This window comes from Thalia democratica, chromosome 1 (assembly GCF_965202585.1).
Source record: "Thalia democratica chromosome 1, ktThaDemo2.hap1.1, whole genome shotgun sequence".
In the NCBI taxonomy this organism is placed as follows: Eukaryota; Metazoa; Chordata; class Thaliacea; order Salpida; family Salpidae; genus Thalia; species Thalia democratica.
This window is the reverse complement of record NC_139165.1, coordinates 55,931,946-55,947,151: the sequence shown is the minus strand read 5'-3', so window position 1 is coordinate 55,947,151 and position 15,206 is coordinate 55,931,946. Positions and strand designations below refer to the sequence as shown.

The 15,206-nt window shown below is 25.0% G+C and overlaps 1 protein-coding gene across 2 annotated transcripts in view; it reads right to left on the bottom strand.

The window, feature by feature from the left end:
• LOC145831445 (integrator complex subunit 3-like) overlaps positions 1 to 15,206 on the bottom strand; it is a 35,064-nt gene extending 19,858 nt beyond the window's left edge. For both annotated transcript variants that reach the window (XM_082938709.1, XM_082938717.1), the window contains exons 1-9: positions 15,075 to 15,206; positions 10,208 to 10,291; positions 9,812 to 9,895; positions 9,288 to 9,404; positions 8,600 to 8,690; positions 6,569 to 6,702; positions 5,415 to 5,492; positions 815 to 922; positions 302 to 421 (exon numbers count right to left, since the gene is read on the bottom strand). In XM_082938709.1, coding sequence (XP_082794835.1) covers positions 302 to 421; positions 815 to 922; positions 5,415 to 5,492; positions 6,569 to 6,702; positions 8,600 to 8,690; positions 9,288 to 9,404; positions 9,812 to 9,895; positions 10,208 to 10,291; positions 15,075 to 15,143 — 885 coding nt within the window. In that variant the 5' untranslated portion in view covers positions 15,144 to 15,206. The remainder of the gene's footprint in view (positions 1 to 301; positions 422 to 814; positions 923 to 5,414; positions 5,493 to 6,568; positions 6,703 to 8,599; positions 8,691 to 9,287; positions 9,405 to 9,811; positions 9,896 to 10,207; positions 10,292 to 15,074) is intronic.

Here is a 15,206-nt window from a genome sequence, read left to right as displayed (position 1 = left end):
TTCAAACGAGTAAAACATAGTCTAGACAATAAAATTTAAAAATTTGAGTTCATAAATCTTCTAACCATTAAATTGAAATCTTTTATTGTGATCTCAACAGTAAAAAGTACACAGTATAAACAGATCAAACAAAAAACTAGTTGTTAACATTTAGCTTTAGCTTAGTTCCATTGATAAATATGGAGATTCGGCAATCCTAGTTTAAGTGTCGTTTACCTGAGACAACACTTATGATATATAGAAAGTTGTCTGTTTGAATTTTTTATGCTATAAAATATTAGAATAATTGTTATAAACAAACATTTCGGAGAAGAAATCTTATTTTTTCATCAAGATCGAATGGAATTCTGTTGAAATGATAAGTTTTCGAGGTGCGCTGCTGAAGAAGAGCTTGCAAACCAATAAAATTAGGTGAGATGCCCTAAAGTACAATTGTAATTTCTATAACTCTCAATTATTTTGTTTACATTTCGATTTATATAACTTAAGTAAAGAACTTTTTAATAAAAACTATTTTAGTCAATTTATAATGAAAACTGTAAGAAGTTTGTGATTTAATTAGGAAATTAAACCAAAAAAACCGTATATAAGTGTTTTACAATATTTTAATAATTTTTTTATGTTTTTACCACTTGCTTGATTGTAAAAATGTTTAAAAAAATCAAGAAATTGTAGTAGTTACATACAAAATGTGAATTAACTTAAAACTTAAATATATAAGGTTACAGTATAATAAAAAATACTAAAGTTAACATTTTAAAAGCTCAAAAAAGTAATAACAAACTTTAATCTGTCAGAAAACTTAGTTTTTAACCTGCGGTTGGTTTATCATTTCTTCGATTAACTTTTGAAAAGAAGGAATACTTTTTAGGCATACTAGCAACCTAAACAAATCTCTTCCAATTAATTGCACTTCATCCCACTGAAGTTTTGTTTAACGGTAATTATATAATTAGATATTAGTTTTAGTTTAAAATAATAGTAACAAAAAATAATGATAACTTTACTACTTATAGGTAGACTTGAGTAGCTAAAATAATTGCATTAATTCAAAGAAATGTTTTTAATTTAGCATAAAAAAAGGTGTTTAGAATTCGTCTTAACAATTGTTAGTTTAAAATAACTTTTAGTTTGTGGTCTTCAACTAATTTTTTAATACTATAACTTAAATCATATTCTAATCTTTATTTCTAAAGTCTTTTTACACATAACAAAAGTAATAACTTTAATATTAACGTAACAAATAGCCTAATTTCTATTGATACATAAAAACTCCGTGAGATATTAAGGCTTAAAAGTAATAAAACTTTAACAAGTTGAAGTGAAGATGGAAGTATATTTATGTGTTAGCAAAGCAGTAAAAAACAATAAAGGTCATACCATACAAAAAAACCTACATTTAGTTTATTTTTGAGTATGTTAGTCTATTGTTAGTAAGAGTATTTCTGTAAATTTCAACTAGTCAACAAAGAAAACTTCGAACAAATTTAAAAAGCAATTCAATTTATTTCAGCAATTTGCCATATTCAAAAGTTATATATTTATACTACTAATTTTATTGCGTACTTTATACTTGTGGTGGCAATCAAAGTTCTCAACTTAAATAAAAGGAGAATGATCAATTATAAATTTTATTAAAAAACTGAAAATACTGACAAAGAAGAGCCTCTATGTAATTGTAGAAACAAGAATTTATACCCGCTAAAAAGCAAATGCCTAACCAACAATTTTATCTATAAAGCTACGGTTACGACAAAAAAAGAAATTAAGCAATATGTAGGGAGCACGGGAGGAACTTTCAAAACAAGGTGGTATAGCCATAATAGTAATATGAAAGTTTACAAGGAGAACGGAACCGAACTGTCCAAATATGTTTGGAAGCTAAAACGCAACAATACTAACTACAACGTCAAATGGGAAATTTTACACCACATCGGGCACATAAGGAAACCGCAGAGAATCTGCAGGACCTGCACCTATGAAAAAATGGAAATAGTGAACGCTGACGGGGGAACTTCTTTAAATAAAAGGAACGAATTAATATGCTCTTGTGTACATTTAAAAAAGCTTTATTTTAAAACTTAAGAGCATTTTGATAAGCAAATCACTATTTTAATTTGTTCAAGCAAATATTTAAACCAATATTTAATTACGTCACAATACGATAGTCAAACTTTTTTAAACTAGTAAATTTAACTTAATTATTTAGTTGAAGAGTTGTTTCCTTTATTAGTTATCTACAAATTTCGCAAGGCTACTAAATGTTAGTATAATTATTTTTATTCATTTGTTTAAGTTTTAAGATTATATAACTATTAAGTAACTTACATTTTTCTAAATCTAATCTAACAACATTATAATCTTCATATACTAGTAACATTAAGCTATAAGTTTTACTTAGATTTTATTCAGTTTTTTGTTATAATTTTTGTTTTTTTTAAGTTTAGCCTAATGTCTTCCTACATGTTAGTATGTAAATTTTTACAGACTTTAAACAACTGAAGATCTCGTTATTTATCAAAAAAAAATTATTTTATTTTATTTAGTATTAAGTGTTTTTCGTTTGACATTAGAGTTTTAAAAAACAGTACACTTTATACACAACTTCTTTTTTCCAGACTTACTGAGATGTCACTCTTAGAGACAAGAAACTAGTGTATTTAAGAATCAAATAAAAAACTGCGGTTTTGTGCATTTTAGTGTGACATGAAAAATTTTAAGTTATAAAGTATGCTTAAATATATGCATATAAAGTTTTGTTCTACTTTTAATAACTATTAATAAGTTAAAAATAAATTATGCAACTTTATAGACATTTAAACGTTAAATTCGTTTAATTCATTTTTTCAAGTATAAATTATATTTTCTACTGTTTCGTAAACGTAAAATTCTCCGTGATTAACTGTTCAGTTTCTCACAATACTGAGTACCAGGGGCGTAGCGTGGGGAGGGACACTGGCGCATGCGTGCCACCCAAAAAAAGAAAAATGTAAAAAAAAGAATGTAATATCTTTATCCTTTATAGTTAATTTTTTCTGCTTAATTTACCTTTTTTCAACTATGTTTATCTAGTATTCAAAAAGTTAAACGAAATTTTGAATACCAATTAGTGACAAGTTAGGAAAGTATATGTTATTACTCAATATACTGATTCGGTGCGTAATTGCAAATGCGCACCGATGTTGATGAAAAACTCCGCAAGGAAAAATTTCATAAGTTCATTAACTTCATAAGAATTTAGACTCAAAAAGCACGCAATTAATATAGCGCACCGCTGTAGTATAACCTTATGGCAGATTCTTTTTCTACAAAAAGTTTACAAAAACACGTCACGCTTAAAGATAAATTAAACAATTTTACAAATTTTTTTTAATGCTACATTGTTAAGACTACTGCTAGTTTTCTGAACTTTACTTTTGTAAACATACAAGAAAAAGCGTGTCGGCCTATGAGAAATAAACTTTGTTTGTGATTTTTATTTTTAACAAATATAATCAAATGAATTAAATTTAAAAAGTATACTTTTAACTATTTTACAAAGTTGTAATAAACTGTAATAACAGTTATAAAGTTGGTCTTTTTTAACTTCTGTGTAACTTTATAAAAATTATGTGCAATGAGGTGTTGTTATCACTGTTGTATTGTATATTAAAGAGATTGATTTTTTTTTCGTAAATAACACAGATACTTTCGTTTTATTGAATATATTAATTTTTAAAGATATAAAGTTTACTGTAACGTAAGTAATAAAAACAATTTTTATTTAGTAAGTTTACATTTTTGCAAGTATAAGTAATTCTAATAAAATTTATACTTTTATTTAATTGTTTAATTTTGTAATGTATACATATTTTTTAAAACAGTTAACGAACTTATTTTACTTAATAAATTTATTTCAATTATATTACTTATAAAAAGTTTTTTTATAGCTAATTACAAAAGTTTTAATTTAGAGGATTTTTTGAGAAAAAAATTTGCGCACCCCCTGACAAAAATACCACGCTACGCAACTGCTGAGTACCACTGCTTTTGGATTATAATATACTTTATTTTACAATCTAAGAGAGCACGACTGTAAATATATACTTTCATACTTTATGTGCCGGTGAAAGTATAAAATGTCATATTTAAGTAGATAAAAACGTTATCGAATAACTAAAATCAGTGTTTTATTAAAAAATTTGAAATAATAGAACATAAATTTGCTAATATCAACTCCTTTGTAGACATTTCACAAAATCTTATTTGAAGTTTTAATTTTATATTATTATTGTATTTTACGTTAATGATAATTTATCTTGCTGAAAATTACTAAAATTTAATTTATTAACTAATTACCTGATCAATTAATTACTCATCTAAAACTATATAAAGTGTTTGTCCATTGCAACTTGTTAGTTTGTTTACTTGTGATCATCGCTTTAGCGTGAAACAATTGTTAAGTAATAAACTCAATTTAACTTTTGTCTTAATTGTATAATATCAACTCAAACTCATTTAACAAAAAAAGACTAGTCTTAAACTCTAAAAAAATTAAAACTAATCCGAGTTAGCCTAAGTGTGTGACAACCTTGTGATAAGTTGTGTTTGATAATAGCACAAAGATAAGATTTCAATAAAAAATTAATCAATTTTATAAGTAGTGTTTAAGTATAATTTACTTATAAGATTTATTAAAAAGTAATTGTATAATATGAAACAAAAGTTTCAGAACAAAATGAGTTGTATATCCAACATTAAACGTAGTAAATAAGTTTGATATAGTTTCATATTCAAGCAAATAAGTTTGACATAGTAAAATAAAAACAATATTAGATTTCTTTTATTTGAATGTATAGACTCTACAGACATTTATCAGATTTAATCTAAATAGTACGAGAAGTTTGTTATTTTATCATACTACGAAAGCTAAAAACTCGCTATACTAAAGTTGTTTTATATAATATTCTTATATTCATAGTTAAATTGAAATTTATTTAAGTTGATTTCAGAATAAATCCAAATATTTTCAATCGTATACAAGTAAAATTGGTTGACCAGCAAAAATTTATGTTAACAAATACACCGTCTATAACCCAATATTCACTAAAAGTTGTTTAATTTTTACACCAACGTCTTTAGATATATGATTAATGTTATTGTATTATTTAGAATAAGTTATTATATTAGTTAAAAATTTGTACTACAAAAATTAACAAACTTAGAAGTGGATAAGTTATAGAAGTGTTAGCTAGAAACTATTTATATGAGTGTTTTTTAAACTGCAAAGTTTTTATGATATTAGAACAAAAACTTTAAAAAGGTTATATAAATTTTTTTCGTTACTAAATCTGTCTAATCGGGTATAATATTGGAAACAACATTAGTATAAACTGTTATAATGTGAGTTATAGAAAGAACTATATAAAACAAACTTTAATTTTCATCAAGCTAAGTAAGAAAGCAACTTCTTTATTTTTGAAAGTTTCTAGCTTTGGAACTTTAATGTGATCCTGTAAACAAGTACATAATATTTATAAAACGTAGTTGCTTTAATCAAGAGTGTTCTAAACAAGCTACAAATAAAATTTTATACACAATAAAAACAAATACGATATACTTAGTAAACTTTTTACTTTAAACTTATAAGAAACGTAACAAAAAAAATCAAATGTCAATAAACATTAGTTTCTCCCTGTGATCTATAGAACTACGTCTTGTATTTTAGGTATTATTTAAAAATCAAAATCAAACTATTTTATTTCGAGATACAACGTTTAAAACAAAAAATTCTTTAAAAATATTAACTCAGTGATACCTTTAAACAACAATTTCTTTAATTAATAACTATGTGCTCAATTATTTTTTGGCTAGCAATGTAGCTTTGATTTTTCTTATCTTAACAAAATATCTTTAAAAGTTTTATATATTAATTTTGTGAACACTATAAAAAGTTGTCAAATATTTATGAGAAATATCTTCCAGGTTTTCAGAAATACAAGTTTTTGGATCTATTTTTAGTATTAAATTAAGTTCAAGGAAAAAAATGTCTTAATTAGTATAACAATATTAAAAAGATATTGTAAAGCTACTTTAAATGAGCTTTTTACTATAAAAAAAAAGAAAACCAAAAAAATAAGTCTATATGATATATTTCTTATGTCAAATTTAAATTTCATTACTTAAAGTGTAAAAGTTGTTTAAAATTCTAGGTTTTTCCAAAAATTTTTGGTGATTTTTGTCTAAAGTTCTAAGTTGTTTTCAAGATTTCTCAAATTCAAGGTTTTTTCTGCCGAAATTGTCGAATTCTAGGTTTTTGCAGGATTCCAGGTTTTTTGTCAATCCTGACTATAATAAAACTGTTAAACTATAAAAAAAAACATTCGAAAGCAGAGATAGAACTTTTAGACATTAAAATTTCTTTGAAGACTAATTAAATGACAAAAAACAAAAACAGAAAGTTACCAGTCGTGAAACAAAATTGCTTTCTGAATTAATTATTAAGTGTTAATAGAATTAGTAAGATTATTTTTTCAACTTATAACACTCCCTTGAAAACTTAATTTCGAAATGTGTTGAATTAACAAACCTGTAGAAGACGTAGGTAAGTGTAAACTACTCTTCTTATAAGCATTGGGTGCTCTAACAACCAAACATAGTTACGTTCTAAAAGTGAAAACATTTCTTTGCAAAAGTTTACGTTTTTTTCTGACAAATCACCACCTTAACAAAAAAATTAAATATATATTTACATTACAATATTCTTAAAGGGCTTAATAGTTTTATATTAAGATCTATTTTATTCTTTATTAGTTTTTATTTAGTTAATTTATATTATACAACATCAACTCAATACATTATTAAAGATCGAAAAACCATTTTGCGCAAGAAAGATAGTTTAAAAAAAACTGAAATACTGTTTTAACGTTTATCTTTTTTTAAATTAAATAAAAATTAAAACTAAGTTGTTGATTAATAAACTAGTTAATAAATTCTTTCATAAAATGTATCTCGATGAATTACAGGTAACTATTATAATCATAAAACAATTTAACATATTACAAAGAAATCATACAATACTTAGTTCAAACATTAGGAAATAAAGATTATAATTTTACTTATAAAATATTTATTAACGGACTTTACCGCACGATCAACAACAACAATATCCAAGACAATTTACGACCGGTTTCGTCCTAATTAGGACTCATCCATGGTTGCCACAGATCAACCTGAGAAAAAATTCCTGACTTTTTACTAAAATTTTCCTTACTTTTCTAAATCAAACTCTTAAATTAAACTTGTTCTAAAACACGTAATCTAATACTTGAAACTATATAAATACTATTATAGGAAGGTTTTTAAACGTATATATACACCATTTGTAACTTATTACTAAAAGACTACTCATTTTGTTTTATATTATATTTTACAAAACTTTTCAAAACTATACTAGTTCCATTTTCAAGTGATAAATGTTAAATGAAATTTGAAAAATTTTTGGTTAGTGAACAGCTCAAAAAATAACTTTAAATTATGGTGTATGAATAAAATAAAATAAATACAAGATTTAGAGATTTAGCAAGTAAAACTAAAGTAAAGGTATGTTTATAGTAAATTGTTAATAATTTTGCTTTTCCATTTAAGGCTATTTGCGTACTTAACTAAGGTCGCTCTTCTTGAGGAACAATAATCTAACACTGTTTTTTTATTATATGTACTAAAATTTACTTTCTCCGTTTGTTCATTAGCACTTCAACATATTCATCTAATGAAGATATGGTTTCCTTCATCTGGTCTCCTCTCTCTTATAACTTATTTCAAAAATTTAAACAACTTTGAAAAACTATATAGAGGAAAATTATACACATCAACTTGTTACATAAAATACTAAACTAACTACTTAATTATAAAGAACTTAATTATTTACTTAAACAAAAAACACTTAGATTTCAAAATTATGCTAGAAAAACTTTTGTGTATATCACAGTTTCACTATGGAAGTGTCCATGCAACAGATCATCAATACTAAATAACTTATAAAAACTGCTTGTTCAAGTAGAGTAGTTGTTCAATATGTTAATAGAAAAGTTTTGCAGTTTTATAAAGGATATTTAATTAATTTATACCAGATAAAGGCATTGGAAACTAAATAATTTTGTGAATTTCTAGGAAAATTTTGCAAATTTAGTCTTACTTTAAAGGATTTTTAATCAAATTTTTACCATTTTAAGGCTTTTTTATAAAGGAATTTTGTAAATTTAAACTGACAAAATCTGACTTTTTTTCTAAAACCCCCATTTTCTTCTGACTGTTGTCATTTTTTTAGTTTTTCCTGACTTTACATGACCTTGTGGCAACCCTGCTCATCAGGCAGGCATTGTTGCATGAAACTGCTGTTGTAACCTAACCAAGCGGGCTTAAGTACAAAGTACTGAAGCAACCGTTTGTGGGTAAATTTGAAAAAAATTGACACAGCCTAACGTCTCAGACATTGTCAGCTTATTGTTTTTATTACTTATAGAATAAAAACAACATAAACTTTATGTAAGAATGTTTTTAACTAAACTTTGGTATTTTAAATAATAAATTAAGTGAAAGATCATTGACAAATATTAACCAGTAATTTGTCGAAGTAGGTTTGTACAAAGGTCCTCGCAAATTGTTTCTTCTAATCGTAATCTTATAAATTCTTGAAGCAAAAATAGGAACTGTTTTAAAACAATTAACTAAATTTATTTAAATAAAAAAATATTAATTAGAATCAAAATATGAATGAAAAAAAAATACTTTTTTATCATAACAATTCTAAAACATAAATAGACTTTGTCTTGTGTTTATGATTTATTGTTTGGCTAAGCATGCTTGATGCTATAGAAAAAAAAAGCCAATTCAAGCTAAAATTAAAATAAACACTGTTTTATATACTTTTTAAGTTGAGTTTTTAACAAACATCCTCTAACCAACTTATTCGCACATATATACTTAATTACTCCTTATTAACTAGGACTTAATAATTAACATATTGATTGTTTTTTAAACAACTTTGGAAAATATCTAGTAAATAACATTTCTACAATTAAATAAAATCTTAATAATCGCCCAGCATTTTTACAAAATTAACTAGCTAAATTCAAATTATCACTATGACTATGCACTCAAAAATTTTACATATATGCATCTTCTACATTAGAGTTTCTACAGTATTAAAGAAGATGGGTTGTTAGAATTTAACCTAAAATGATCTAAAAACAGTGTTTGACTTTTTGCCATTATAAAAAAATGCAAATAAAAACATTTAACTGAACCTGTAAAGTGGGCAATTCTTGAAACTTGGAAAATTTTGAATTGTTGCAAAGGTTTTTGACGATATTAGCTACAGTTGTAACTGAGTCGTTTGATATGTTGGTCAGGTAGTTTATGTACTAAAAAATAATGACAAATAGTTTAAACAAATATGAACAAGTTTATAGACATTTAATAAACAAGATTATTTTAGTTGTATTCCTATGCTAAATATAATTTTTCAAAATTTATTCAAACAACTAAATTTAAAACTTTAAATTAGTTTTTAATACACACTTTACAACCATGAGATACTATTTCAGGGTAAAATAAAGTTTTACTTAAGTAAATTAATAAACTAATTAATTTTAGTACATCTCATTGCACTTTTAAATTAAATCATTTAACATAGTTTAAATTAATTCGAGGACTTTAGAATAACTTAGCAAACTTAGCTAATGCTAGAAAGTTTAAAATGATTTAAACTAATATAAAAGTTTTCTTATGCTTTATAATTTTTTCAAAATAATTAAATTATAAAATCAACTTTTGATGCATTTTTAGGGTCTGTAAGAATTTTTGCAAGCAATCCAAAACAAATATCTTCTCCTTGACCACCTTGCTTAGTACTCTGTTTGAAAGTTATATACGTGTAAACTTTAAATGATACTTTTAAATGTTAAGTAGTTATATAACTATGTACAACTACTTAATAAGACCATAAATCATTTAAGTAATTAAGTAAAACGCTAAATTTTCATCTAATATGCTGGTTTAATTAATCACAATTTAATATACATATGTACTTAGTACTTATATAAAGACTCATAAACCAAAGACTTTATTGTACTTATTTTTACAAAAATGAATATAAAATAAGATTAAAATTTTATTGTGAAATACAGGCTAATATTTACTTAACTTAAAACAATTTTAAACTCACATGAAAACTCAAAAAATTTTGAATTTCATTTTCAGATAGATTTTCTAGATTGCTATTAAATTGTTGCAACTGTTTTTCCAATCTCTATAAACAAATATAATATTTACACAATGTTAGTTTAAAAATAAGTTTTAATAGATTATTGTTACTGCAGAAGTAGTTTTTATTCTAATTAAAATTTATACATTTAAAAAAATATTTTCAAACCCAGATGGCTATATCACTTATTTTTAAGTTAGTTTTCTTTTTTAATTATAGGATTATAATAGATTTATAATAAAGATTACTTGTAGGATAGGATATTTTTTTGTTGAGAGCTTTTAAATTTGTTTTAGTTGTTTATCCTTCTCAAAAGTACCGCGTTAAATTTATCAACTTTTATCTATTATATCTCTAAGTTACTTAAAAATTTCTAATTGGTAAAAAGCAACTTGTAGTTTGTTAAGATAACTAAATTTTAAATTCAAAATGACCATTTCATTAACTTAAACGATAGGCTTGTAGGCTTTTAATAATAGATTAAACAACATTAGTTTTTAATTATACTGATAACTATAAAAAAAACAAATTACTATTATAGTAATGTCATGGTCAACACTAATAGCTGAAATGAAACCATCAGTTTATAGTTAACATAAAGTTAATGACTAAAAACTAGCCTGAGCCAACCTTAAAGTACTTATTAAGACATGTAATATATTAAAAATCTCTTAATTTTTGTGTCATCAGTACAACTATTTTTAGTTCAGTGTGCAGTGCATACAGCATCTAATATTGTGCACAAGAAAACTTCCTTTGAAGAGTATTGATTTATTTTTCAGTTTACTTTATACTTACTCATAAGCTTCAACATGTAATGCAACTATAAAGACAACTAAACTTAAAACATTTCTTTATTACTCAAAAGTATCACACTAAATTATCTTATTTAATTTAGAAATTTATCAGTAATTTATTGTTAACAATTTTTAAAGATTCTGAGAACTACTGCTTTTGGCTTTAACAAAATTGCAATTTTTAAATCACCAAGAGCAGAACTTACAGTTACCCATAAATACTTTCATACTTTATGTTTACAGAAGGTTATGACAAATGTACTAAACATACCTAAGTAGAGCTACCCCAAAGCCAGAAAATTCTATCTAATTTATCTAATTAAAACCAACATTCATAAATTAACAAAGATTAAACAGGAGAACATAACTTAACTACTAAACAAATTAACTATCAAATTATAAAACACTGAATTTAATATAACTCATTTAAAATCTTACCAATAATTATCATGCTTAGAAAAATATTAAACTAGCCCGAATTGACCAGAAATTTATAAAATTTTAGAGTAGCCTGAGTGGTTGGGAAACATAATGTAAGATAGAACTTGAAAAGTTAAAAATAAATTATCAAGTTACACGCTAAAAAGCGCGCAGATGTCTGCTATAATATATCCAATATATTATTTTAATTACAAACAGACTTTTACGAAAATAATTTATTAGAAAATTAACAATTCAAGTAAAAAAAAACTATCCTGAGTTTTTTTTTCAAAAATGCTCAAACTAGCCTGAGTGTCTGGCAACCTTAAACTATGTGATATTACTGCCACCAATGTAAACTCAAAATAAACTACTGCAATTAAAATTTAACTAATAGCTTACTTAGAACAAAGAAAACTAAAATATTATCTAGTCTGAACAACAAATTATTTTATAAAAGAGAGAAATCATTGTTATTATAAACCAGGGGTTGGAAAACTGTGGCCCACAAGCAGCCTGGTTTCATTTTATATGAAAATAGACTGCTCGGCGAGTTGTCTTTCATAAAGTTTAAAAGATACTTTTCATGGGATGAAGGCTTGCCTATGAATGGTGTTAACTGTGACCCATGAAAAAAAGGTATTAGGTAAATTAATGGAAATTTGTAAACGCTCACTAGATATTCTAAGGTTTAAAATTAAGATAAAAAATTAAAACTACAACTGAAGCCTGCAAACATTTTTGTTTTTTAAACTTGGCCCTCAACTGCCAAGTTGATGAACCTATCAATGTAAAGATAGTATATGCTATTTAAAAGAGATAAATATTTCACTAGATAAGGAAACTTGTACAAAATAGAAAAAAAACTCTAAACTTAAAACTTAAATAGCTTAAGACAATTAGATAAATACAACATGTACCCATACAAATGCATTAAATACAACATAAAATCAGAAGAACTCCTTAACTTACACATTTAAGCAATATAATTAAAAAAAAACTGAATACTATCTTTTTAAAGTTTATAAGATTCTCAGTAAGTAGGTTAGTAAGTGGCAAATATTTTAGCCAGAGCTTGCCTTTAAACTTCTATATCTATATTTAAGCTTCTATATCAGTTTGATTTTGTAAGAAAAAGAAACCTTTATATTTAATTAAGTTGTAATATTATTTTAGCTTTCAAATAAAGTTTGATTTTAAGCTTAAGTTAAAGAAAGAAAAACTTGAACGCTCACAACTATGGTCAATGGATTGGTGTGGAGAAAGACCTTTTGGTTATCAAGCCTCACACAATATATTTGTAAATAACTTTGATAAGTTTTACTTAGAACGTTAACATTTTTCTTGTTGCCCTCTCTACAAGAGCAACCCTGAAAAATGCAACAAAAAGGTCAATATTAAAACAAAAAAGGAGAAGTGGTTAAATTGCTATAACTAACATATTTTCCTTTTATATATGTAAAAACAAACATGAGTATAAGTATTAGCTGTAGAGCATAACCTGTTCTAATAAGATCTACAGATCTATGTGCTAAGTACAAAAGAGCAAAAACATTCAGTATTTTCTTATACTTATTTAATATGTAAATTACTCAATTACAAAAACTATTCCTCACGCTAATAAATACTAGATACATGTAAGAAAATAAAAACAAATAAATCAAATTTATAAATGTACAACTAAGTGTTTTATAAAATAAAATATAGTATATGAAAAAATTTAACAACTACTTAAGTAAATAGAAAATTAGTTAGTAAATCTCACTTAAAAATAAAATAAACAAAATAAGTTTCAACTATACATGTTCAAAAACATTGTTAATTTAAAATAAATTTATCAATTACTTAAAAAATAAAATAATAATAATAAATAAAAAAAATAATCATACATAATTACAAACTCACATTATAAACAAATAAATAAAATAAAGTTAAGTTAGTAAATGAAGACTGCATGTTCAAAAACTACAACCAAGACTAAATCAACTTTGCTCACACCCAGCATACACAACTGCAATTGAACAGTTTTAAAAAGAAAAAATAGAAAGTTAAAACCTTATAACCAAAAAATAATTTTTTGTGATACTATACAAAACAGAAAATTAAGATTGACTTTTGTCTGATTTTTTTTGAATAATACATTTTTTAGTCCAAATTTTTTTAAAGCTTTTTAGAACTTATAGCCTCCCATACCTTACATCCAAAATAGAATAAGGATTTAGAACCATAAAGACTATTCACTCTAGGTAAAAAGTAATTTGTCTCTGAAAATCTCGTTAAATGATTGTGAATTTTATTTATACTTGTAAAGTAAGGATTGCAACTAACTGGCAATATACTTTTTTTGAATTTATACATAAAGACTTCTAACTCATACCAATACATGTTTTTAACATCTAAAATTTTTTTAATACTTTTATTCCAACTTTTAAAATGCATTCTCTTTATTGCTCTATTTATAAGTTTATTGATCTCAGTAATTTTAGTTCTACTTGCTCTACCCAAACAAAGTAATCCATATCTAACATGACTCATCTGAAGTGAATTTAAATTTTAGTACAAAGAGTTTTGATTTAAAAGTACCATGTTTTGTATAAAATACCTATTGTCTTAAATAATTTTGTTTTTAATATTTCAATATGGTTAGACCAATTAAGATTACTGTAATTGGGACACCCAAATATTTATAATTATTTATCTTTGATATAGTTGTATTACCAATTTTTATATCTAAATTTATGTTTTTCAAATATCAATTTTTCCAAAGTGGAAGAGCATGTATGTTGTTTAATTAAATTTAGTCTAAGCCTGTTGTAAATCAACCATCTTGATACGTTTTTCAATTGGGAGTATAGGTATCCATTATCTTTTTTATAGGTGTTTTTCTTAAATGCTGTATATAATAGTGTATCATCAGGAAAGTTTATGACTTTTAGTGTTGTATTATTCTGTAAGTTATTGATGTACACCAGAAAGAACAAGGGTCCCAAAACCAAGCCTTGTGACACTCCAGCCTTGACGCTTTCACAAGTTGATGTATACCCTGCAAAATCTACAAACTGTTTACTTTCAGTGAGATACAATTCCAAACATTTAAGCATTTTTGCCCTAATTCCATAGTATTCTAACTTGTTAAATAAAAAGTTTCTGTCTACACAGTCAAATGCCTTACTTAGATCTAACAACACTGCACAAACAGCATTACCTTTATCAAAAGAAGTTAGTGTACTCTCCACAAACTCTAAAAAACCAGAGTAGTAGAATGTCCTGCTCTGAAAACAAACTGGTAGCTATTAAATATATTAAATATACTAAAAACTATATAAACGATTATATATAGCCTTTTCAATGATCTTATTGATATTTGACAGGAGTGAAATTGGTCTGTAATTACCTGGAACTGTTTTCGAACCTGATTTAAATATTGGTAATACTTAAGACAATTTTAAACAACTGGGATATACACATATATATATAAATAAACAATTTAAAGATAACATAAAAAGTAGTGAGAGATTTACAATAAAACTTTGAACCAGCCTGAGTGACAACACTAGTAGAAATTGGAAAATAATTAATATGAGTAATAATATCTATGATTCAAAACTTACTTCATGAATTTGTTCTTTACGTTCAAATGAGGTATAGTTGGTAAGTATATTGTGTTGTATAGTATTCATTTTAGTCTTTCCTCATTTAGTATTGAATTTTTATGTAAATTATCTGCATTAAATGTTACAAAA